The 24,968-nt window shown below is 38.8% G+C and overlaps 2 protein-coding genes across 3 annotated transcripts in view; one reads left to right on the top strand and one right to left on the bottom strand.

Moving 5' to 3' along the window:
• Positions 1 to 24,968, top strand: part of USP9X (ubiquitin specific peptidase 9 X-linked) — a 408,004-nt gene that overhangs the window by 196,839 nt on the left and 186,197 nt on the right. The gene's annotated exons all lie outside the window — the stretch shown is intronic.
• LOC112322365 (small ribosomal subunit protein eS1-like) lies at positions 11,293 to 12,056 on the bottom strand. The gene has a single exon (XM_024579955.2). It carries the CDS (start codon positions 11,792 to 11,794, stop codon positions 11,555 to 11,557), a length of 240 nt encoding a protein of 79 aa, XP_024435723.2. The 5' UTR covers positions 11,795 to 12,056; the 3' UTR covers positions 11,293 to 11,554.

Below are 24,968 nucleotides of genomic sequence, written 5' to 3'. Positions count from 1 at the left end.
GATATGCATTTAATATATGCATTACTTACTAAGCTTATAACTATTTACCTTAAACTAAAATTTTCCAACTCTTGAGTTCCCCATCACCTCTTGATAAGTCTTGCAACTACCTGATACCATATGTAGTTATTACAGTGTTATTGACTATATTCTCTATACTGTAATTTATATCCCCTTGACTATTTTGTAACTGCCAATTTGTGTTTCTTAATCCCTTTAACTTTTTCACCCAACCCTCCCAATCCCCCTCCCATCTGGTAACCATCAGTTTGTTCCTGTATCTATGAGTTTGTTGCTGTTTTGTTTGTTCATTTATTTTGTTTTATAGGTTCCACATATAAATGAAATCATATGCTATTTGTTTTTCTCTCTCTGACTTATTTCACTTAGCATAATACACTCTAGGTCCATACATGTCATTCAAATGGTAAGATTTCATTTTTTATGGCCAAGTAGTATTCCCTTGTATATGTGTACCAAGACGTCTTTATCCATTTGTCATTTGATTGGGGCACTTAACCATTTACATTTAAAGTAACTATTGATATGTAGTTATTGCCATTTTATTGTTTTCTGATTATTTTATAGTTCTCTGTTCCTTTCTTGTGCTCTTGCTCCCTTCGCTTGTATGTTGATAACTTCTATAGTGTTGCGTTTGGATTCCTTTCCCTTTATTTTCTGCATATCTCTTGTAGATTTTTGTTTGTGGTTATGATGTACTTCATGTTCACCAAGCTGTGTTTATAGCAGTCTATTTTAAGTTGATGTTTGCTTGAGTTCAAACACATTCTAAAATCACTACCATTTTTACTTACTCCTGCCACATTTATTTTTTTGTCATTATTTTTTACTTCTTGTATTTGTATGTGTGTATCCCTAAATTTGCTGTGTAATTATACACGACCTTCCTATTTTTGCCTTTTAACCTTTGTGCTAGCTTTAGTGTTGGTTGATTTATTGCTTTTATTATGTGTTTGCCTCTGTCAGTGTGATTTTTCTTTGTGATATTTTCTTATTCACATTTTTAAATTTTTTCTTATTCTTAAATCCCTCTAACATTTCTTGTAATACTAGTTTGGTGGTGATGAACTCCTTCAGCTTTTACTTGTCTGGGAAGCTCTTTATGTCTTTTGATTCTAAATGATAACTTTACTGGGTAGAGTAATCTTGATTGTAAGTCCTTGTTTTTCATCACTTTGAATATTTTGTGCCACTCCCTTCTGGCTGCAAAGTTTCTGTTGAGAAATCACCTGCGAGTCTTATAGGAGCGCCCTTGTAGGTAACTTAACTGCTTTTCTCTTGCTGCTTGATGGGAACTTTAAAAGAGGGACTAATAACATCTGAATCCAATGATTAACTTAGCATCACTAAAAATCGGACAACCAGCCTTTACAGGCCTCCTGATGTGATGCAGTAGGAAGTACACTGTACCACTTACAAGGTATTCTTGCCAATAAAATCAAACCTCAATTTGATCAAGCCTCTAAATCTAACTACCAATTTATAGGAAATACAGCATTTAAAGAAATATATTAAACCACAATAGAAAGATGGATGCAGTCAGCCAAATACTGACTGTGGGAAATTTTCCAGGACAAATGTGTCAATTTTTTTTTCCTAGCATACAAGTAGCAAGAATATATGAGGAAGGGGTAACTATCAAAAAGATTTAAGAGGCATATCAACCACATGCAGTGAGGGACCTGGTCTGGTTCCTAGTTTGAAGAAATTGTCAAAGTTGATAGTGACGTCGGGGGGCATTGGTGAGGGAAGGCAGATAATGGGGTAAAGAAGGGGAAGGGTCATCAAGGAACATGTATAAAAGACCCATGGACATGGACAATGGACAACAGGGTGGGAATTGATTGAGGGAGCAGGGGGTGGGTGGGACAAGGGAGAGCAACAGGGGGAAAAATTGGGATGACTGTAATTGAACAACAGTAAAATAAGATAAAATGAAATTGAAAAGAGAAAACCACAGCCCTGGCCAGGTAGTTCAGTTGGTTAGAGTATCATCCTGATACTCCAAGGTTGCAGGTTTGATCCCTGGTCAGAGCACATAAAAGAATCAACCAATAAATGCATAAATAAGTGGAACAACAAACTGATGTCTCTCTCTCGCTCTAAAAAATGATAAATAAAAATTAAAGAAATTTTAAAAAGAGAAAAACAACAAGCCAAAAATGGCATCATTCATGCTAAAAGCCCATGGTAGTAAACCTACATCAGGTAGTAAACCTGATCTAATTGCAGTTTCAACCTCTCCCGGAAACATAATCTTAATCAACCAGTGTAGAATTTTCTGGTCAAGTAAAGTTAATCAGTCACATGGGCCCTCTTCATCTCCCATAGAAAGAAGAGGCAATCTGCATGATAAAAACTTTTCCTGCTCTCTTGGTCCCAAAGAAGAGTTGTCTGGGACCAAAAATAATCCTTTCTCTCCTTTGGTTAATAGCTCCCTTTCCCCACCGTTCTCCCTGTAAAAACTTTCCATTTGTACAACCCCTGGGAGCCCTCTTCTAGTTGTGAGATAGGATACTGTCCAATTCATGTATCCCTTAATAAAAACAATTAGATCAAATTAATTTGGTTGAATTTTATTTTTGATTTTTTTTTCAAGTGTTAAAAGACTTGCCCTGACTGGTGTGGCTCAGCCAGTTGGTTCGATTTCTGGTCAGGGCACATGTGTGGGGTACGGTTTAGTCCCAGTTGGGGGCATGTTTGAGAGGCAACCGATTGATGTTTCTCTCCCTCTCTTTCTTTCTTCCTTCTCCTCTCTCTAAAAATAAATAAATAAAATTTTAAAAAATTATTTTAAAAAATTTTAAAGGCTTTATTGCAAAATACAAAATATTTAAATACACTTGAAATGGGCATAGATTCCCAGGAATGCTGCATGAATAACTGAGTTTATTTTGTGAATTGTACCTACGAACTAGTCTAGTTCTATGGGAAATGTGGGCTCAATTCAGTACCCTCAAAGAGGATGAGGGTCTCTCTTTTTCCTCCCAGTGTCTTGTGTTTCAAAATAGGAAATCAGGGAACATTTGAGATTTTGCTCCCTGGCTTATGTTGTCAGTTTGGCTCAAATGAAGTCTTGTAAACAATAATAAGAATTCAACACTTAAGATTTTGTTTTTTAACAAAACCAACTTGAAAAAAGTAATTATGAGATAATGTGGAAGATTTTGTACACTGACTAGATATAAATGGTATTAAGAAACTGGCAATATTTCGTATATTGACAGTTTGTGATAATGATTATATTTTTAAAAAATAGGTTTTTTTTTATTTTTAGAGATACATAGTTAAATATTTCCAGATGAATAATGTCTGGGATCTGCTTTAAGATAATCTCATGGTGGGGGGAGAGGAGTAGCTGGGAATACAAATGAAGTAAGATTGGCCATCTGATAGAAACATGGAACAGACTAACAGCTGTAAGAAGGAAAGGGGGAGGTGGGACCTGGTTGAAAGAAGGTAAAGGGAATAGTCAAAGAATATACATGCATGACCCATGGACATGGACAGTGGTGTGGGGACTGACTGTGGGAATGAGGGGTGGATATAGGTGGAGGGGGGCAATGGGGGAAATTGGGACAATGGTAATAACATAAACAATAAAATATCTTTTGGAGAAGATTAGCCATGTGTTCATAATTGTTGAAGCCAGGTGATAGGTACATTGTGGTTCCTGTACTGTACTGCTAATACATATGTTTGGAAATGTTCCAGAGTAAAAAGGGTTTTTTTAAATGTTCTTTGGAACATTTTTTGAGCCCTGAGTGTGTTTTTTTTAATGTAGATCAATATTTTTTTGCCTAGCAAAGTGCATGGGAATTCCCTTTTGATTAATATGCCTAAAGCAAATCATTTGGAGGGCACGCTTTGAAATCAGGCCTGAGTTTGAGTTCTGGCACCACTATTCACTCACTTTGTCAGATAGTTAAATTTTATGAAGCTCAGTTTCTGCATTGGTCAAACACATAATACAGTGGCTTCTCTTTCCTGAGGTTGTTTGGGGGATTAAATAAGGTACAGAATACAAAGCACCTGGCACAATACCTGGAAGTGTTCTATAACTGTTAGGAGCAGCTAATTCTTAATTGCTTCAGTTGTCTATTGTGGGTTGACTTGGCTCAACTGGGAGCTTCTTTTACTCTATCTCCTACCATCTGGGTCTATAGTGATTTGGTGGTTGAATTGGGCTGGAACAACCAAGATGGATCACACATATGGTAGGCAGTTGATGCCAACTGTCAGCTAGGAGCTCAGCTAGGGCTGTTGTCCACATTACCTACACATGGCCTCTCTGTGATACTTGGGCTTCTCACTTCGTGGTAGCTGAGTTCAGAGAGGAAGTGCCCCAAGAGCAAAATGGAAGCTGCCGGTTCTCAGAGCCTGTAACTGACACAGTGTCACTTCTGCCACATTTCTATTGGTTAAAGAATCACAAGACCTGCCCAGATACAATAGGAGTGGAAATAAACTCCACCTCTTAGTGAGGAGAACGGCCAAGAATTTATAACCATCTTTAATTCACCACATTAGTTTCCCCAATACTTTGTGCATAGATAAAGATAGAGATTTCAAAGAAATATACCCAAAAAGTACTCAGTATATGTCTTTGGACCACCCTAGCTGCCTAAGCCAGGGCCTGGGGAATCAGAGCCTAGCCCCTGATCCTGAGGCTGAATGGGAGGAGAAACCAGGGCAGAACTAAGTGTTCACTGCAAAAAACACCTTAGCATGAGTCAATGGTTCTCAAAAATGATTTATGAGAACAAATTAGATCAACTATTTTAATTATTGTGGTTATTATTTTGACAAATTGTAATACAATACTGCTCTCACATGCAATAATTCTTGAGACTTGAGAAACTTTTAGTATTCTTTTCCAAGGTATTATTTCCTTAATTCTTTACTTTTAAGGCATAACATCTTTCCACATACCTTCTCTTACCCTTTAACCAACGGACTCTCACATTTTGTCTGACATTATCTAAAACACAGTCTAGGGGAGTTGGGTTTGTTGTTCTTCTTCTTGTTGCTATTTCATAGAGCTAAAAAGCACAAAGTTAGTGGCAAGTTTGGGCAATGCGAGTTTTACGTAAAGACAGACATTTACTTCTAACTGGAGCATTTACAGTAAATAAATGATTGATAAAGACACCCAGTCACATTTATAAACAAGGAAGTGGAGAATCCAGCTATGCTGGACACTGTGTTTATTTTCCACTGAAAGAGGGTGTAAACTGCTAATCACAGGCATGACATGGTTTAATTTCTACACAAGACCCCTTCCTGGTTTTCTATTAAAAAATGATGGCAGTTCTGCTCACTAAATTTCTTTGCATAGAATTCTTAAGTGCTATTAACTTTGTTATAACATAGGTTATCAAAAAACAAACAAACAAACAAAAAAGGTCCTTTAGAAAAACCGTAAGTGCTACTAATCTTAGATTCCTTTTGCTGTTGAAAAGATCCCAGCTGACAGCTGTGATATAAATGCATGGAGAAAGAAGTAAACACTAGCTCTGACCCTTTGACCATGACCTGGAAGTTATGTCAGAAGAGTCTGGCATGCTATCAGTTGGCCATAAAGCAAATATGGGAGGGGGGATGGAGGAGAAAAAACAGACACATATTTCTGGTTCTGGCCCTTTCTGAAATTCTGAGCACATCAGAGCGTACAAGCAGAGACTCGGGATCATCATGGTGATGAAAGAATGTTTAAAAGCATTTCCTTCGAAATGAACTGTTTGTGTCTAAGCTAAGACCTTACTGACATATTTGAGACTCTTTCTGACTTTTTAAGCCCTTCCTCTCTTCTTTCAGACATTGAGGAATTAGATGCTCTTCCTGATTTGTATGGAACCTTTCCTAACTTGTTTGAGACCCTTCCTGGCATGTTTGAAATAGTTCTGACTTGATTGAGATACTTCCTGAGGTACTTGAGACCCATCCTGATGTATTTGAAGCCCTTCCTGATGTATTTAAGACTAGTCCTGAGGACTTTGACATGCTTCCTAACATGTTTGAAACTTTTCCTATCTGTACGGAAGGAAATAGCCTTCCAGACGTATTTAAAACTCTGCCTGACAACTTGGAGACCATGTTTGAGACTCTTCCTATCCTATTTGAGACTCATTCTAACATCTTGAGAGACTCCTTGATTTGACACCCTTCCGGACTTTTTGAGACTCATCCTGACTTGTTTGAAAATCTTATGGACATTTTTGAGACCCTTCCAGATGTATTTTAAACTGTGCTTGAGGAATTTGAGACCCTTTTTCCCTGTTGAAACCTTCACTGATTCTTTAAAGCTCTTCCTAAAGACTTTGAGGCACTTACAGAATTGTTTCAGAAGATTCTTGATGTATTTGAGACTTGTCCTGTCTGTGACATTTTCTGATATTTTGACTCCATTCTTAACATGTTTCCTACTCCTCCTGATGTACTTGGGACTCTTCCTGGTGTATATGATACCCTTATTGACTTTTGAAACTATTCCTAACTTGGCGACACTCTTATAACTAAGACACTTCTTTTCTGTTTGAGACCCTTACTAACTTAGTAATTTCTCTTCTTAACTACTTTGAGAACCTTCCTGACTTGTTTGAGATATTTCCTCATGTATTTGAGACTCTCTCTGTCCCAACATTTCCTGACAAATGGAAGACTCATCCTTACATGTTTGAGGCCCTTCAGGCTGTGTTTAAGAAACTTCCTTGTATATTAAGACTCCTGAAAAGTTTAAGAGTCTTCATGACTTGTTTCAGACTTTTCATGGCATATTTGAGAACTTCTCTGACATGCCTGAGACTCTTCTCTACTTGAGACCTTTACTGAAATCCTTGATACTCTTCTGGATGTATTTGAGACCCTTTATTTTTGTTTGATACCCTTATTGACAAAATTAAAGCTTTTTCTGACTACTTTGAATCCTTGTGGTCCAATCTCAGACTCTTCTTCTCTGTTCTGGACTATTTCTGATAAGTTTAACAACCTAGCTGTCATGTTTGAGACTCTTCCTCACATTTTTGAGCACCTTCCTGATGTGTTTAAATCCCTCCCTGACATGTTTTAGAGTATCCATGACTTCTTTGTGACTCTTCCTGACATATTAGGAACCTTTTTTTTTTTTTACTTGCTTGAGATCCTTCTCAACTTACTTGAAATCTTTCCTCACAAGTTTGAGACCATTCCAGAGATATTTAGATCTCTCTCTCTCTGTCTGAGACAGGAAGGTTCTCAAATGTGACACCTTTTCTGTTCTTCCTGATATATTGGATAATCTTCCTGATATAACCTTGAGACATTTCCTGACTATTTGAGACCATTCATGACAAATTTGAGACTTTTCCTGTGTCTTTGTAATTATTCCTGACAGATTCGAGAACCTTTCTTTCCTATTTGAAATTCTTTCTGACATATTTGAGGTCCTTCATAACATTTTTGGAATTCTTTCTGACATTTATAAGATCTTTTCTAACTTACTTTAGACCCTTCCCAACTCTAATGACTTATTTATAATCTTTCCTTACTATTTTGACAAACTTCCAGATCTGTTTGTGATGCTTCCTCATGTATATGAAACTCTCTCTCCTCCCTGTTCTGGATCTTTCCTGACAAGCTCCAGTCCTTTCCTATTATGTTTGAAACTCCTCTTGATGTATTTGAGACTTTTCTAATGTATCTGAGAAACTTCCCTATATATTTAAGATTCTTCCTGGCAGGCTCGAGAGCCTTCATGACTTTTTGAGACTGCAACATGTATTAGCAACCTTTTCTGACTTCCCTGAGACAATTCTCTATTTGTTTGTAAACCTTACTGACGAAGTTTAAAGTTCTTCCTTACTATTATGAGAACCTCCCAGTCTGCTTTGAGAGGATTCATAATGTATTTCGGATCTTTCCTTTCTCCTTGTGACACTTCTTGGCATGTTTGAAACACTGACATGATAAGACTCTTCCTGACTATTTGAGATTTGCCTGCCATGTTTGAAGCCATTACAAAGTTGAGGCTCTTCCTGTTTCAAACTTTTTTAAAAATATATTTATTTATTTATTTATTTTTTTTCAGAGAGGATGGGAGGGAGAAATGAGGGAGAGAAACATCGATGCGTGAGAGATACATTGATCAGCTGCCTCTCACACACCGCCGACTGGGGACCTGGCCTGCAACCCAGGCATGTGCCCTGACTGGAAATCGAACCAGTGACCTTTCAGTTCTCAGGTTGGCACTCAATCCACTGAGCCACATCAGCCAGGGCTGTTTCAAACCTTTTTTATGATGTTGAGGCACTGTCTGATATGTTTGAAACTTTCTGACTTGCATGAGACTCTTCATGACTTGTGTGAGGCCCTTCCTGATATGTTTGAGACCTCTACGTATTTATTTGAAACTCTTCCTGACAAGTTTCTGACTATTAGACTGTTGCTCTGAGTTTGAGATACTTTCTGACCTATTTGAAACTCTTCCTAACTACTCTGAAACTACTTCTGACTTGTTTGTGATGATTTATGATGAGTTTGAGACATTTTCTCTCTAGCTGTGACCCCTTCTGACATGTCTGAGACTCTTTACGACAGATTTGAGAGTGCTCCTAATGTATTTGAGACCCTTTCTAATTTGCCTGACTATTTAGGATGACTAGAGACATATTTTAAACTGGGCCTAATTAATTTGAGACCCTACCTTACTGTTTCAGACCCTTCCTGACTTGTTTGAGTTTCCTACTGTGTTAGATATTCCTCCCAACTATTTGATTCTCTTCCTGATTGGGTAAGATGACTCCTGATATAGTTGAGACCCTTCCTAACTTACTGCTACCCTTCCTAACTATTTAAGACCCTTTCTGATATTTTAAAGACTCTACTTACTTTCTGAGACCCTTTAAAACATATTTGAGACCTTTCCTGATTATTTGATACCCTTCCTTGAGGTTTGAGACCCTTTGTGATGTATTTAAGATGTTCACCTCAGTTTGGAGCCCTTACAAGCATATTTTGAAATCTTCCTATGTTGCGATTATTACTGACTTGCTTGAGATGATCTCTGATGTATTTGAGACACTTCCTGTCTCTTTAAGAGCATTCATAATATGTTTGCAACACTTCCTAATGTATTGGAACCCTTCCTATATGATTGAGACCCTTCTTGTTTTATTTATGACCCTTCCTGAAGGAATTAAAACCCCTCCTTGTCATATGACCCCGCAATAGCACTCCCAGGTATTTATTTACTCCAAGAGAAATGAAAACTGTTTACACAAAACTTGTGATCAAATGTCCATAGTGGCATTAATCACATGATAGCCAAAAGGTTGAAACAACCCAAATATTCATCAACTGGTGAATGGATAAATAAAACGTGATATACCCAGACAATGGAATATTATTTAGCTATAAAAGGAATGAATCACTGATACATACTACAGCATGGATTGATCTTGAAAAACATTTTACTAAGGGAAAGATACCAGACAAAAAGGCCACATGTTATGAGATTACATTTATGTAAAATGTAACAATAGGCAAATCCATAGAGGCAGAACATAGATTAGTTATTGCCACTGGCTGGTGGTGGGAAGGAATGATGAATCATATCAAACAAAATAGACTATAAGCCCTGGCCAGGTAGCTCAGTTGGTTAGAGCAGCATCCCCATATGCCACAGTTATGGGTTCAATCCCCGGTCAGGGAACATACAAGAAGCGACTAATGAATGCATAAATAAGTGGAACAACAAATCAGTGTTTCTCTCTCTCTCTCTCTCTCTCTCTCTCTCTCTCTCTCCCCCCCCTCCCTTTCTCTCTCTCAAATCAATCAATAAATGAAAAAATTAAAACAGACTGTAAAACAAAAATGTAACTAGAAATAAAAAGGTATGTTTCATAATGATAAAAAGGTTAATACATCTAGAATATGTAACAATTGTTAACATATATGCACCTAAAAAACCCAAAATACATGAAGCAGAAATTGACAAACATTAAGGAAGAAATAGACAAGCCAGCAATAATAGCTGAAGTCCTTAATAGCCCCCATTCAATAATGGATAAAACAGCCCTGGCTGGTGTGGCTCAGTAAATTGAGCACCGGTCTGTGAACCAAAGGGTCGCTGGGTCGATTCCCAGTCAGGGCACATACCTGGGTTGCAGGCCAAGTCCCTGGTAGGGGGCACATGAGAGACAACCACAGACTGATGTTTCTCTTCCTCTCTTTCTCCCTCCTCTCCCCTCTCTCTAAAAATAAATAAATTAAATTGTTTAAAAAATGTTAAAAAGACAAAAAAATAAAATGTAATTTAAAAAAATGGACAAGACAATTAGGCACAAAGTCTAACTGGAAGAAGACCAACAAGGAAATAAAAGATTTGAACAGCACTATAAACCAATTAGACTAAACAGATACCCATAGAACACTCCACCCAACAATAGCAGAATATAAATCCTTCTCAAGTGCACATGAAACATTCTCCAAATTAAGCCATATGTTAGGCCATAAAACAAACCTCAATTTTAAAAGATTGAATTTTTTTTTAAAAAGCACTGTAATAATAGAAAGTATGTTCTCTAACCACAGTAGAATAATATTAGAAATCAGTAAGTAAAAGAAATTTGGAAAACTCACAAATAAGAGAAAATTAAACAACATGCTCCTAAGTAACTAATGCATCAAAGAGTAAATCAAAAAGTAAATTAGAGAATACCTTCAGTTGAATGAAAATGCAAGTACAGCATACCAAAACTTACGACATGTTTGGCAACATTCCTGATGAATTTTTTTTGTACCTGACTTTTTGAGACCTTTTCTGATGTAGTAGAGACTTTCTGAATGTGTGAAACCCATTCGGTGGGTAGTCGTGCACTGCACAGTGACATTTCAGTCAACAACAGACTGCATATACAATGATGGCCCCTTAGGATTATAATAGAGCTGAAAATTCATATCGCTTAATGACTTTGTAGCCATGCTAACTTTGTAGCACAATGCATTACACACATACACTACTTACATTGTGTTACGGTTGCCTATGGTTTTCAGTATAGTAACATACTGTATGGGTTTGTAGCCCAGGAGCTGTAGGGGAACTGCTGCCTTCATCATGAAGCTCCATGAGTTTTCACAGTTCAAACTCGGGCTTTGCCAGCATTTTTACTTTACTAACAAAAACATCATGGAATTGATAAATAGATTGGCAAATCTTTTCTATGTCTTTTCTAATGCTGTCTGGAATCAGTTTATTGACCACTTCTTTCAAGTCATTTGTCTGCACCTCTATTAATGACTTCCATTATCTTTTTCCAGATTTGGCAGACTTCTTGGTGACTGTAAGTTTTTCCAAATCTGTTGAATTTTTTAGTAAAACCAACACAGAATAGATGAAACAAATAACCCTCAGTAGTCTTAACATTGACAATGGCTTCCATCATGGGTCACCATTTTTTTACCATCGAGTACATTTTGTCACAGGGTATGATCCATGCCTTGGAACTTAGTAAAGCAGTTTTTGCTCTTAACATCCTCAGTAATTAGCTTAGATTTTCTAAATATCATCATTCTGCAGATCAGCAAAGCTCACTTCAAAAACATGACCTTTGAAGCCATCAGGAGCAATTTTGGTTCCTTGAGTTCTTGTGACTAGTGTTTTTCCAATATTTCTTATATTGAACATAGCTGGTACGTTCACATGACACCAATCTTTCTTAGAAATTGGATCTACCCCTTTCTTCTTGGTTCCCTTTTCATTGCCTTTGGTAAGGCACTTGTTCCTGCCAAACCTCATTGTGCTGCTCAGAGCCCGCCCTTCTTTTTTGAGACTCTTTTTGACATCTCCATCCTGACATGTTTGTGACCCTTCCCTACCTATTTGTGATTCTTCCTGACTTGTTTGACCCACTCACTGATGAATGTGTGTCTTCCTGACCTGTTTGAGATCCATCCTTATATACATAAGGACATACAGACTTTTTCTGACACCTTTAAGAGCCTTTCTGTTTTGTTTGAGACTCTTTCTGTTGACATTGAGAGCCTTCCTGACTTTTTTGAGACCCTTTCTGATATGTTTGCAATGCTTTCTAGTGTATACTTAAGATCCTTTGTGCTGAATCGGTTGCTGGTGCGGTCTTAAGAGAAGGTGAAAATACCATTAACCTCAGACTTACAAGGACCTTTCTTCAAGCATCTAGTCAAGAAATGTCTATGACCATATATCAAGAAAAATACATCAGTGCTCTTTCCAACCCTCAACTGCAAATGGAAAATGGAGAATTGTGTTTATCATTTTCTTAGTCTTTTAATCAAAATGTTCTATAATTCTGCTTAAGTGTTAGTGTTTTTCACTAGAATATAATTTTAGTTGTTGTCTCAGGTAGCCAAAATAATAATGACTCACGTGATAGAAAGCAATTCATTTCTCCCTCACGTTAACATCTGGGCATATGTAGTCCAGGACTGCTTTGTCAGCACCATGGTGGCTCCCAGGCTCCTCTGTCTTACGGAATTGCCATGCCAGCGTAAAGCTTTGTGCACGTGGTCCAAGATGGCTCATTAGCACATCTGTCTTCCAGCCAGCAAGAAAGAGGAAGGGGGGGGGTAGCAAACACTGCCCTTTAAGATCATGGCCTGCAAGTTGCACATATCAGTTCTGCTCATGTATGGTTGACCAGAATGCAGCCACATGACCGCACCTAGCTATAAAGGAAGCTGGGTAAGGTAGTCTCCCTTCTGGGAAACGATTTTACCTTCTTAACTTCGGGGTTTCTGTTACTACAAAACAAATAGACAAAAGGAGTTTTGGGAGAAAATTAGCAATCTATTCATAGCCTCCATTTTGAAACTTGGAAACTTTTTATTTGAACAGAAAAAAAAATCTCCCCTCTGGCAAGAGAAATAAGTGGAATTTTCTCCTCTTTTATCTTCTTTAGCTTAGTAGCTCCCACAGAAGAATAGTTTTTTATTCTATGCAATGAAAGCCAAAAGGGGAAAGAAAAGGTTGCTGAGAACTGATTTATTTGTAATCAAAAGCGCCTTGGGCTATTACACTGGTGTCTAAAGACCAACCTGAACTTTGTAATTGAGCACCTGTGCATGCATAAAGGTACAGAACATTTTGAGATGCAGGGTAGTGTCAGATCATCATCTAGACCATAAATGATTTATACATTTTAGATACCTGGAAATTACATGGGTCAGGAACAAATAATATACCAAATCTCAGTGAGAAAAAATTATCCAAACATTGTATCTGTGAATCCAATATAAAGCCTAATAATGATTTGGAGAATTGAATTAAGATGCAAGAAAGGCCCTTAGTGCTTGTGTAAAACTAAATGAACATTATCTTGATTTTTTAAAATCATCTTGATTTTAAAAGAATGATCAAATTAAGTTTAAATCTCCACAGTCCACTCATGGGAGCCAATTAGAATTGAACTCCATAGTCAATGCCCTGTCTTTGGGTAAGACTGAGGGAAGACTCTCTTTTCAAATCCTGAATAAGTAGTGACTTTACACGCTGGGCCCCAAGGTTGTGAAATATGGTCAATGTTCTACTGTTTTTGAAAGAGTTTGCTGAGGTGTCTGATTCCAGGGCACTTGAAGAAAGACAGAATGTGGCAGAAAGAGAATTATGGGGTTGGTTGTAGTTAGAGGTCAGAGGGTAAATCAGAGCACCACTGTGCCCCAGATCCTGTGGGTGGGGCAGGGGCAGAGTCAAGCTGGTCATCGCCATGAAGCCACAACAGAAGTGTCTTACAGGGTGGAGCCAGGAGCCTGAAGCCTTGAAATTAACTAGGTTAAAAGCTGTCAAGGTAACTTGACCATTGACTTTCATCAAGTACTTGTCAGTGACCTTGGTCAGCCTTTACAGACCCAGTGATGTACCTGCCAACCCCTCTCTGTACAGTGTGTTAAAGGCCTCACAGATGGCACTTCATCATTGTGCTCTTTGGGATGGATTTTAGTGAGTTGGTTGGGTTTTTTTTTTTTTAATCTTATTGGGAAATGGGGGATGATGTGCAGTCCCTCTGAATTTGAATATGTGTGAGCACACATATGTCTTTGAGCACTTAGAATTTTATTTCATATTTATTGAGAGAGTTCTTTAGCAGTCATGTAGACATCTGTTTTTACCATATATCACCTTTGGATATATATAAAAGAAATATTATATGACAGGATAAATTGGTGAAAGTATTCCTGAGATTTCTTCACATTCAAAACCTGACTTTGCTGAATCAACTGTTTTAAATTGAGGTATAGTATACATGCATTATAGTATGTGAAGTGCACCAGTCCTAAAGCTAATTTTCACATATATGATATCTCTTATATAAGGAATCTCAAAAAACAAACAAACAAACGTGTAAAAGCAGAGAGTAGAATGGTGGTTACCAGGGCCTGGAGGAGGAAGGAGGTGGAAGAATGGGAGAGATGTTGTCTAAGGGTAAAAACTAGTAGATAAATGAGTTCTAGAGATCTAAAATACAGTATAGTGAATATAGACAACAAAACTGTATTATAAACATTAAATTTGCTAAAAGATTAGATCTTAATTGTTCCCGGCACTAGAAGAAACAATAATAATGTGATACAATAGAGGTTTTAGCTAACACTACAATGGCAATCGTATTGCAATATAAATGTATAAATCTGTGTATTGTAAACCTTAATAGATATATATATAATATATACAGGGTCCAACAGAAGTAAGACCTGCTGGAGTGTGGTTGGTAGGGTAATAATATGGGTGTAATAATTTATAGTTTTAATTTGAACATTTCACCTGAAATTTCATATGGTGTGTTTGAGAGTGATATTGTTATGTTACAGAATTACATGCTTATGATTTTGTAATAAAAGATTTTATAATTAAAAAGTGGCATTATTTGTGCTAGACCCTGTATATTATGTATATGATCTGATAACCAAAGGTTATACTGCACCTGAACTCTGATATGTCATTGGTGAGAGTATAAATTGATACAACCACTTTGGAAAAGAGTTTTATTGTATCTAGTAAAGTGAAACCTATGCCTATTTTAAGACCCAGAAATACCCAAGAGAAATACATGTCTATGAATATTCATAGCAGCGCTGTACTAGTCGACATTAGAAACAACCCAAATGTCCATCTACAGGAGAATGGATAAATGTATTGCTGGTATAGTCATACAAGAGAATAATACACAGCCACAAAAAAAGAACAAATTTCTGACACACAATAATATGGATGAACATCACAGATATGATGATGAGTGAAAGAAGCCAGACACACAAAGGAATACGGACTGTATGATTCCATTTCTATCAAGTTCATGAACAAGCAAAACTAATAGATTGTGCTATAAGTCAAAATAATGATTACCTTTGGGTAAAAGGGCTGTTTTTAACAAACAAATAAATAATGTTCATTGTAAAACAAGTAATGCTGCCTGCGCCCCTCTTCCCCCACATATCCGCATAACTAACTCTCTCCCCTTTAAGTCTTTGTTCAAATGTCGCCTTGTCAGGGAGGCTTACCCTGACCACCCTGTTATAAATTGCAATCCACACTCTTCAACTCCTGATCCTTTTCATCCTCCTTTTTTACTTGTTCTACTATACCTCTCACCTTCTAAAATACTCTAGAATTTACTTATTTATTATATTTTTTGCTTACTACCTGTGTTCCCTAATTTAAATGTAACGTCAGCTTTGCAAAGCGGCTTAGTGGGACACAAGGTTAGGAGTATTTCAGTCAGGGTTCTCCAGGGAAACAGAACCAATAGGAGACCAATAGGAGATTAGATAGATAGATAGATAGATAGATAGATAGATAGATAGATAGATAGATAGATAATGAGGAATTGCCTCACATGATTAAGGAGGCTGGCAAGTTCAAAATATGCTGGGTGAGGTGGCAGGAGACTCAGGAGAGCCAATAATGCAGTTCCAATCCAAAAGCCAATAGGTTAGAGATCCAGCAGAGCCGATGGTACAGTTCTAATCTGAAGGCCATCTACTGTAGAACCGGGAATACCAATGTTGCAATCAAGTCTGAAAGCAGTCTGCTAGAGAATTCTCTTGTGCTCAGGGGAGGCTTATCTTTTTGTTCTATCAAGGCTTTCAACTATTTGGATGAGGCCCACCCATACTTACAGGACAATCTGCTTTACTCAAAGTCTATCAATTTCAATGTTAATCTCATTCAAAAACACCCTCACAGAAACAACCAGAATAATGTTTGATCAAATATCTTGGCACTTCATAGCCCAGCCAGGTTGACACATACAGTTAACCATTATAGCAGGGGTGTCAAACTCATTTTCACTGGCAGCCACATTAGCCTCATGGTTGCCTTGAAAGGGCTGAAATAATTTTAGGACTGTATAAATGTAACTACTCCTTAATTGTTAAGGAGTTGAAATTACTTTTAGCCCTTTGAAGGCAACCACAAGGCTGATGTGGCCCCCAGTGAAAATGAGTTTGACACCACTGCATTATAGGAAGGTGAGGGCTAGGAAAGACTTTGAATGCTAGTGTTTAGGCTTTGAAAACCAATCAAGATTTAGAGGCCAGAGGATTGGAATGAGGCAGCCTAGAGGCAGCAAGAGAATGTAGGAGACTACTGTGATAATCCAGGCAAGAGGGAAAGCAGGATAATAACAGTGAGCCAGGAGGGGAAGAAACAGAGACAAGCAGTATGGTACTGACAAGACTTGGCAATTGACCAGTCCTGGGGGATGAGGAAAGAAGTATGAAAGAAGTGACTTCATAAGTTTCAAACCTAGGAGGATGGTGAAGCCACTGAAAAATGGAGGGAACAGGAGAGGGAAGTTGCCTTCCTCCCTAGGGGCTCCTCTGGTTGAGGGGCTTGGGGCATGTTCAGGTTATCAACTAATGTGAGCAAACCACCCAAATATGGTGACCTAACAAATACAATACTTAATTTTGTCCACAAATCTGAGGATGACTGGACTCACATAACAGTTCACACTCTGCATCATAATGCATTACGTTAGTTTTGTGTTGGTAACAGGAAATTAATTCTTCATAAGGAATTATTAAATGAGCGATGAACTAGACAGCGATTAAATCTTTTCTGACACTGATTAATTCTAGATCCTACCTCATTGCCCTAAAAGAGAGGGTGAAAATTATCTACTGTTTGCACCTGTCCTGTGCCCAGAAAGTGTCCTGAGTTAGAGTATGAAATGGCTAACATGCTTTATAAGTAGAGCTTGGTTGAATTACCCATCTAGCTTTTTAATTAATTTTATATTTTCCTTTGATTTTAGTCCTGTGTGCATGACATCTTCTTTTAGTTCACAATCACATCAAAATTAAACTACAGAACAACCATCATTCAGAACTGCCTGAAACCGAGCTGAGTGAAAGACCTACAACCAAGGAATTTTTTAAAAGAAGCCACTTTGAGACTGGTAGGAGGGGCAGAGACACAGAATGGGCTGGTCCCACCCCCACATGTCACAGATAAAAATCAGGAAGGATGTCTCTGCTGTGGAGGTCCCTCCTGAGGAGCGAGGAGGCCCAGCCACACACCAGGTCCCCCAGCCCAGGGTTCCAGTGCCAGGAAAGAAGTACCCATAACCTCTCTGACTGCATGTAAAAACCAGCAGGGATTGAGGCCGAGGGAGACAGAAGCTTTCTGGAGTCCCAGGTAGTTCCTCTTTTCTTTTTTTATCCTCACCTGAGGACACTCTCTTTGTTGTCTTTAGAGAGAGGGAGAAGCATTGATCAGCCACCGTACACGCTGGACCAGGGATCATATGTGCTCAGACTGGGGATCAAACCCACCACTTAGGTATGTGCCCTGACCAGGAATTGAACCTGCAACCCTTTGGTCACAGGATGATGCTCCAACCAACTGAGCTACACTGGCCAGGACTCAGACAGTTCCTCTTAAAGGGGCTCTGCACAAACTAACATGGACTCACTCCCTCTGAGCTCCAGCAGCTTGAAAGGCACCAGAAACATATGAGGATTAACTGAATTGTCCAGCATCGGGGCAAGAGCTCGGGGCTGGGGCAGGCAGGTCTCTCCTAGACAGAAGTTCTGATAGAGGCCATTCTTCCTTTGATGGACCCTCCCCAACAGAGCTACCAGGCAGGCACCATATCTGACACTTCATCAACCTGGCTCACATTGTTTGCCCCACCCTGGTAATTCCCTGAGGCCCTGCCCCACCCAACTTTCAGACCCACCCAAGCTTGTTCTAATGGCTTTTCCATAGGAAAGGCCTGTCTTAGGTAATGCTTAGATTTTCCTAAAATCTCTCAAACAAGCAGCATCTGGCCTCAGCAAGCCCCGTATCTCCAGGCCCAGCATTAGCAGCAGCCAGACTTGGTTCACAGCTTGGCCTCACCTGAGCACCTCCAAGCCCAGCACAAGTAGCAGCCATCTGCAGATCATTGTGTAGCTCATGCCTGGGAGGAGGCCAGGGGACAGGCAGAACACAAGTGGTAGCTGACCTTGGCCTATACCTCCCAGGATTCCCCAGAGACAGCGCACCCAGAGGACAGCTTCAGACCATGTCGAAGCACCACCATCTAACCAGCTCCACAAGTGACACACTCAAGGGGCAGACTCAGCGGGCACCAGAGCCCTGCGGAAGTAAATCCTGCTCTGTGGGGTTGGTCCCCACACAGCTGATGCTTCACGGTGGTCAGAGGTCAGTGGTTAGTGGTCACAGCCAGTCCCTGCAGCTGATTGACCTGAGGATAATCCCTCCCATTGATGTGCCAACAGCAATCAAGGCTCAACTACAAGAGGAGGGTGTACACAGCCCACACAAGGGGTGCACCCTGAGTGCCTAGCTTGGGTGATCAGGAAGGCTGTGCCACTGGACCCTACAGGACACCTACCAAAGCCATTAGGCCATGCTACCAAGACAGGGAGTTATAGCAGCTCTACCTAATACATAGAAACAAGCACAGGGAGGCTGCCAAAATGAGCAGGCAAAGGAACATGGCCCAAATGAAAGAACAGATCAACACTGTAGAAAAAGAATTAAACAAAATGGAGACAAGCAATGTACTAGATACATAGTTCAAAACACTGGTTGTAAGGATGTTCAATGAACTTAGTGAGAACCTCAACAGCATAAAAAAGGACCGAATTTTTATCCACCACACATGGATGTGGGACCTGCCCATTCTGCGTCTCCGCCCCTCCTACCAGTCTGGATGCATGTGGTTTCTTTAATTCCGTAGTGGTCAGATTTCCATTCAACTTGATTTTTTGACAATTCTGAGTGATGGTGGTTCTATAGTTTAGTTGTAATTTTGATGTGGTTGTGTGCGGAGACGAGCCATGTTTACCTATGCTACCATCTTGACCAGAAGTCAGAAAGCTACTCTGAATTGTATGAGTTCTTAACATACATTGGATATTAACTCCCTCAGATATATGATTTGCAAATATTTTCTCCCATTCTACAGGTTGCCTTTTCCTTTTGTTGATTGTTTCTTTTGCTGTGTAGCAGGGTTTAGGTTGCTATAGTTTCACTTGTTTACTTTTTATTTTGTTGCCTGTTCTTTTGATGTCATATCCATGAAATCTCTACCAAGACCAATGTCGAAATTTTCCCCTATGTTTCCTTCTAGGAGTTTTACAATTTCAGGTCTTATGTTTAAGGTTTTAATCCATTTCAAGTTAATTTTTGTGAGTGGGGTAAGACAGAAATCCAATTTCATTCTTCTGCATGTGATTATCCAGTTTTCCCAGCATCATTTATTGAAGACACTATTCTTTCCCCATTGAGTATTCTTGGCACCCTTGTCAAATATTAGTTGACCATATATGTGAGAGTTTATTTATTGGCACTTTATTCTGTTCCATTTGTCTGTGTGTCTTTTTTTCTTTTTTATCCCTGTACCATGCTGTTTTGGTTACTATATCTTTGTAGTATAGTTTGAAACCAGGACGTGTGATGCCTCCAACTTTTTTTTCTCAAGATTGCTTTAGCTATTCAGGGATTTTTGCGGCCCCATATAAATTCTAAATTTTTTAATTGATTTTCAGAGAGAGGGAGGAAGGGAGAGAGAAACATCAAGTTGTTGTTCCACTTATTTATGCATTCATTGATTGATTCTTGTATGATCCCTGACCAGGGATCAAACGTGCAACCTTGGTATATCAGGACAACGGTCTAACTAATTGATTTAACTGGCCAGTGCTTCCATACAAATTTTAGTATTTTTTTTCTATTTCTGTGAAAAAATGCCATTAGAATTTTGGTAGAGATTGCACTGACCTTCTTCCAGCTATTCTTCACTACATGGGGACTTCCCATTGATACTTCTTCATGGACCCTGACATCCTGCCATGTTCCTTGGAACTTCTGCTGTGTCCATTGACCTCCTCATGTCTTCTCTTTCCTCTGTACCTAAACTCTTCACCTCCTAAATCTAGTAGCCCTGAAAATTCCAAATGCCTCCTACTTTATTATTTAATCCCTCCCACATCCCCAAAAACCACTTACTCCTTAAAACATTTTTTCATTTGGTTTCCAGAACACTGCCTTCTCCTGATTTTCTTCCTTCCTTACTGACCACCCCTCAGTCTCTCTTAACTGGCTCATTCTCCTCTTCCTAACTTCTAAACATTGAGATCTTCTAGGACTCGGACTTTAAACCTTTTTTTCTATCTTTACTCACTCCTGGATGATCTTATCCAGTCTAATGGCTTTACCAACTTTCTATCTACTAATGACTCTCAAATTTATATCTTCTGCTCTGACCTCTAGACTCATATTCCCAATTGACTACTCAACATCCTTACTTGGATGCTTAATATGCATCTCAAACTTAATCTTTCCAAAACTAAATTTTGTATTACTCCCAAACTTGTTCCTTGCCTGGTAGTCTCCATCTCAATAAATAGCAGCTCTATTCTTCCACTTGCTCTTGTCAATACTGTGGAGTCATCCTTAACTCTTGTCTTTCTATCACACCTCACATTTGATCTGGTAGCAGATCCTGTCAGCCCTGCCTTCAGAGTGCATGCTGGCTCTGACTACTTTTCACCGTCTTCACCACTAACCTGCCCTGGTTCCAGCATCCTGAGAGTTTCCTTTATGGACCACTGCAATAGACCCTTACAGGTCTCTCTGCTTTCATTCTTGCCCATCTTTAACTTACCCTCCATGAGTATCTTTTCGATACTTAAGCTGGCAAAAGTGACGCTTCAGTTCAAAACTTTTCACCTGACTTGACCCACATCGACCTACCTCTTACCTCAGCTACTACCCTCCTTCCTTTCTGTGGTGCAGCCACACTGGCCTCCCTATTGTCTCTTGAATAAAGAAGTTCTTTCTCATCTTGGGGCCTATGCATTTGTTTTTCCTCCTTCTGAAATTTTCTGCCCCTAAATATTAGCATAGCTTCCTACCTCCATTCATTCATTTTGCTGAGTAAATGGCACCTCCTCAAAGAGGTCTTCCTTCACCAACTTATGTAAAAGGGCATGGGCATCATTCTCTAATCCTTGACACTGCTCTATTTTTTCTCAGATACTTAACTTGTCATTTGATTACATTGTCCATTTTTGTGTTGCCTCTCTTCTCCATTAGGGAAGAAGTTGGTCTGATTTATTTATTGCAATATTCTCATAATCTGGTTGAGGGACTGACACAGAGAAGGAGCTCCACACATTCTTGTTAACTCTCTTAGTTTACGTTATGTCCATCAAAGTGCCTCCCCCCAATTAGACTGTACCATGAAGGTTCCTACAGGTGCTTTCTTCAATGCAAGACCTCTGAGATGAAGTTTGCTCACCTCTAGAATGCAAGAGCCTAGCAGTTATACATTTATACATATTAGAATACATCTTTCAGATAAACTCACAGAAGTGGAATTACTAGGTCATAAGCCAAACTTCCAAATTACCCTCTAGAGAGGTCAACACTGATCCCTATCCTATCAATAGTGCTTTGTTACAGTGTGTTCTGGGTCTTCAGGCAGATGATGATGATGATGATGATGATAATGATGATATCCCCCTTACTCTTTGTTAACTAGAAAATAAACAGGTATCTGTAGAGGGAGGGAAACTTCTGGGTTGTCATGCCACTGATGAGGGTCTATGGAGTATGCTGACTTTTGGGAGTAAAGATATTCTCTGGCAGCTTCCATATCTGAAATTATGTCCTCACCAATACCTTAAAATTTTTCCCATGATGCCAAGTCATGTTCATTCATTAACTGATTCACTTCAATATTACTTTTCAGCCTCTCTTTTGTTCTTAAGCTCTAAACATTTGCCAAGCTGAAAAATACTCCTTGAAATAATGGGATTTACAATTATCATGGCATTTAGCAATTTATAAAGTGCTTTCACATCCATTATCTAATTTGGACTATACAAATGCCAACTGGGTACAATTCCGCCCATTTTACAGTTGAGGAAATAAGAGGCACAACAGGGAAGAATTTGCCCAGGGTTACACATTACATGTGAGTACATTTACCATATGAGTCAGAGCCACAACTAGGAATCTTATGAGCTTCTCAGCAGATGCCACCCACTCTGGACAACAGTATCCTGTCAGGTCCACCAGCAACAAAACTAGGTTTATTTGGCCATCGTAAAAACAATGACACACTTATGCATTCTGAATTCTGAGCTGAGGGACATTAGAACGGAAGATTAATTTGAAAATGGCTTTTGTTTGTGATGCCACTTTGTCATGGTGGGTGTTGTGCTGTGGAAACTTGATTATGGCAAGGAACTATGTTTTCTAGAAGCCTCTCCTTTGTACGATTCTGGATTTGAGTTGGCCAAAAGAGGAACTTGTGTGAGAATTGTAATGCAGGAAGCAAGCAGCAGTCACTACTCTTGGTAGATTTCGTATTAGGTAGAGTGATGGACAGAAACAAGCTTGCCCACAAGATGATCCTAGCTTATCCAGCTCTCTCCTGTTCCACCTCCAGTTCTCATTTCCTACTATTAGCTCTGCTAGCCAACAACGGCTTCAGGCCCACCACCAGGGGCATGGCTGTGGACCCACACAGGCAAGAGTTACACAGAGGCCACAGCTTCCCATAAGCCTCTCCATGAACTCCCTCTTCGCTGCTCCACTTGGGCAGCTGGATTCACCTGGCTTCTTTAACTTTCCTGAAAGCTCTGATTTGTCCAACTTCACTAATGCTTCCAGTGGTGGCTATTGACTCTCTGATCCTCTGTCTCCCCCTTTCAGACATTCACTTCTCAAGTTCTTCCTACATCTGTGAAAGGTTTCATTCCTAGAATACTCATGGTAGCTCTGGTTTCCTGTCTAAATCCTGACTGATAACAATACTTTGCTTCACTTTAAATGAAAAATAACACAAGAAAAGAAATATCCCATATTGTAGGGAAGAATTCCACCTACTATTTAGAATCTGTATCCCAGGTACTTGATTTATAGACCATGGGTGTTGGGGGAGGGGGGTGGGAGAGGAAGAGAGATTATTAAAGGAAATAGAGGATGAATAATGTATGCCTTACATATAGACCAAGGCAGGGAAGGGGATGAGGATGGAAGAACTGAGAAGATATAACTTTATCTTGATTTTATGAGATAAATAAATGGAAGAGGAGAAGGAAATGGAAGTGAAGTTATTTTTGCAGTCCGGAAATTTTCAATTAAGTTTTACCATAATTCCTTAAGACATAGTCAAAGAAAATAATCAGCCAAGTCTATATCCTCTAAATAGCTATCCTCTGTGAATCGAAAGAGAAGGGAGTGAGTCTTACATAGGAAATACAGTTTTTACATGTGAACATGAGGAAAGACAATTTAATTTCCAAGGCTTCTTTTTTTTAAATTTTCATTTATTGATTTAGAGAGAGAGAGAAACATCTGTTTGTTGTTCCACTTAGTTATGCATTCATTGGTTGATTCTTGTATGTGCCCTGAAAGGGGATCGAACTTGCAAACTTGGTGTGTAGGGACGATGCTCTAACCAACTAAGCTACCCGGCCAGGGCTCCAAGGATTCTTAAACATTATAAAACCCAAAAGCATAAGATCCACCTGGTATTGCTCAAGTATATAGTCAAGGCTTTAATGCTAAATAAATAATTATGTCGAAGATCCTCTCCTTTCTCCTGTCTATATTAGCTTCTCTCTTTGCAACAATCAGAGGAAGGAAATTTTAAAACAGTTGTTTTTCTTTAGTTTTGGGTGGCAGCAAAAGTGATGCTCAGAAACTGAGTCTATCTTTGCTGGCAATTTATTTAGCTCAGGTTTGCTGTGGTAATTATAATAATTTCACAAGCCAATAGTACACAGGATATCTCTTAATAGGCAAATAAAGAAATTACATACTCTAGTCAAATGGCAGATTAATTATACTATTGTTCCAGGCAAGGGGAGGTGAGAGAAATAAAGTCCAAATTTAATATGAGGTATACCTTTTTTAAAATATTATTTAATTACATTTATTGGGATAACATTGGTTAATAACATTATATAAATTTCAGGTGTACAATTTTGTAATACATCTGTATACTCTATTGTGTGATCAGCATGAGAAGTCTAGTTACCATATATTTGTCTCCCTTTACCCTCTACGCCCTCCTCCCACCCCCTCTTCCCCTCTGGTAACCACCATTCTGCTTGTCTATCTATGAGTTTGTTTGTTTTTATTTGTTAATTTGTTACTTTTTGTTTTATATCCCACATATGAGTGAAATTATATGGTTTTTGTACTTTTCCTTCTGATTTATTTCACTTAGCATAATATTCTCAAGATTAATTCGTGTTGTAGCAAATGGCAACATTTCATCTTTTTGTGGCTGAGTAGTATTCCAGTGCATATATATACCACTTCTTCTTTAAGGAGTTAATATCCAAATTATATAAAGCACTCACACAACTCAACAACAACAAAAACAAACAATGCAATTAAAAAATGGGCAAAGGCCCTGGTTGAGTCACTTGGTCGGAGCATCGTCTGGTACACCAAAAGTTCC

The sequence above is a fragment of the Desmodus rotundus genome, chromosome X (assembly GCF_022682495.2).
Source record: "Desmodus rotundus isolate HL8 chromosome X, HLdesRot8A.1, whole genome shotgun sequence".
Classification (NCBI taxonomy): Eukaryota; Metazoa; Chordata; class Mammalia; order Chiroptera; family Phyllostomidae; genus Desmodus; species Desmodus rotundus.
The sequence above is the reverse complement of the archived record's forward strand: the minus strand, read 5'-3'. Positions and strand labels throughout refer to the sequence as shown.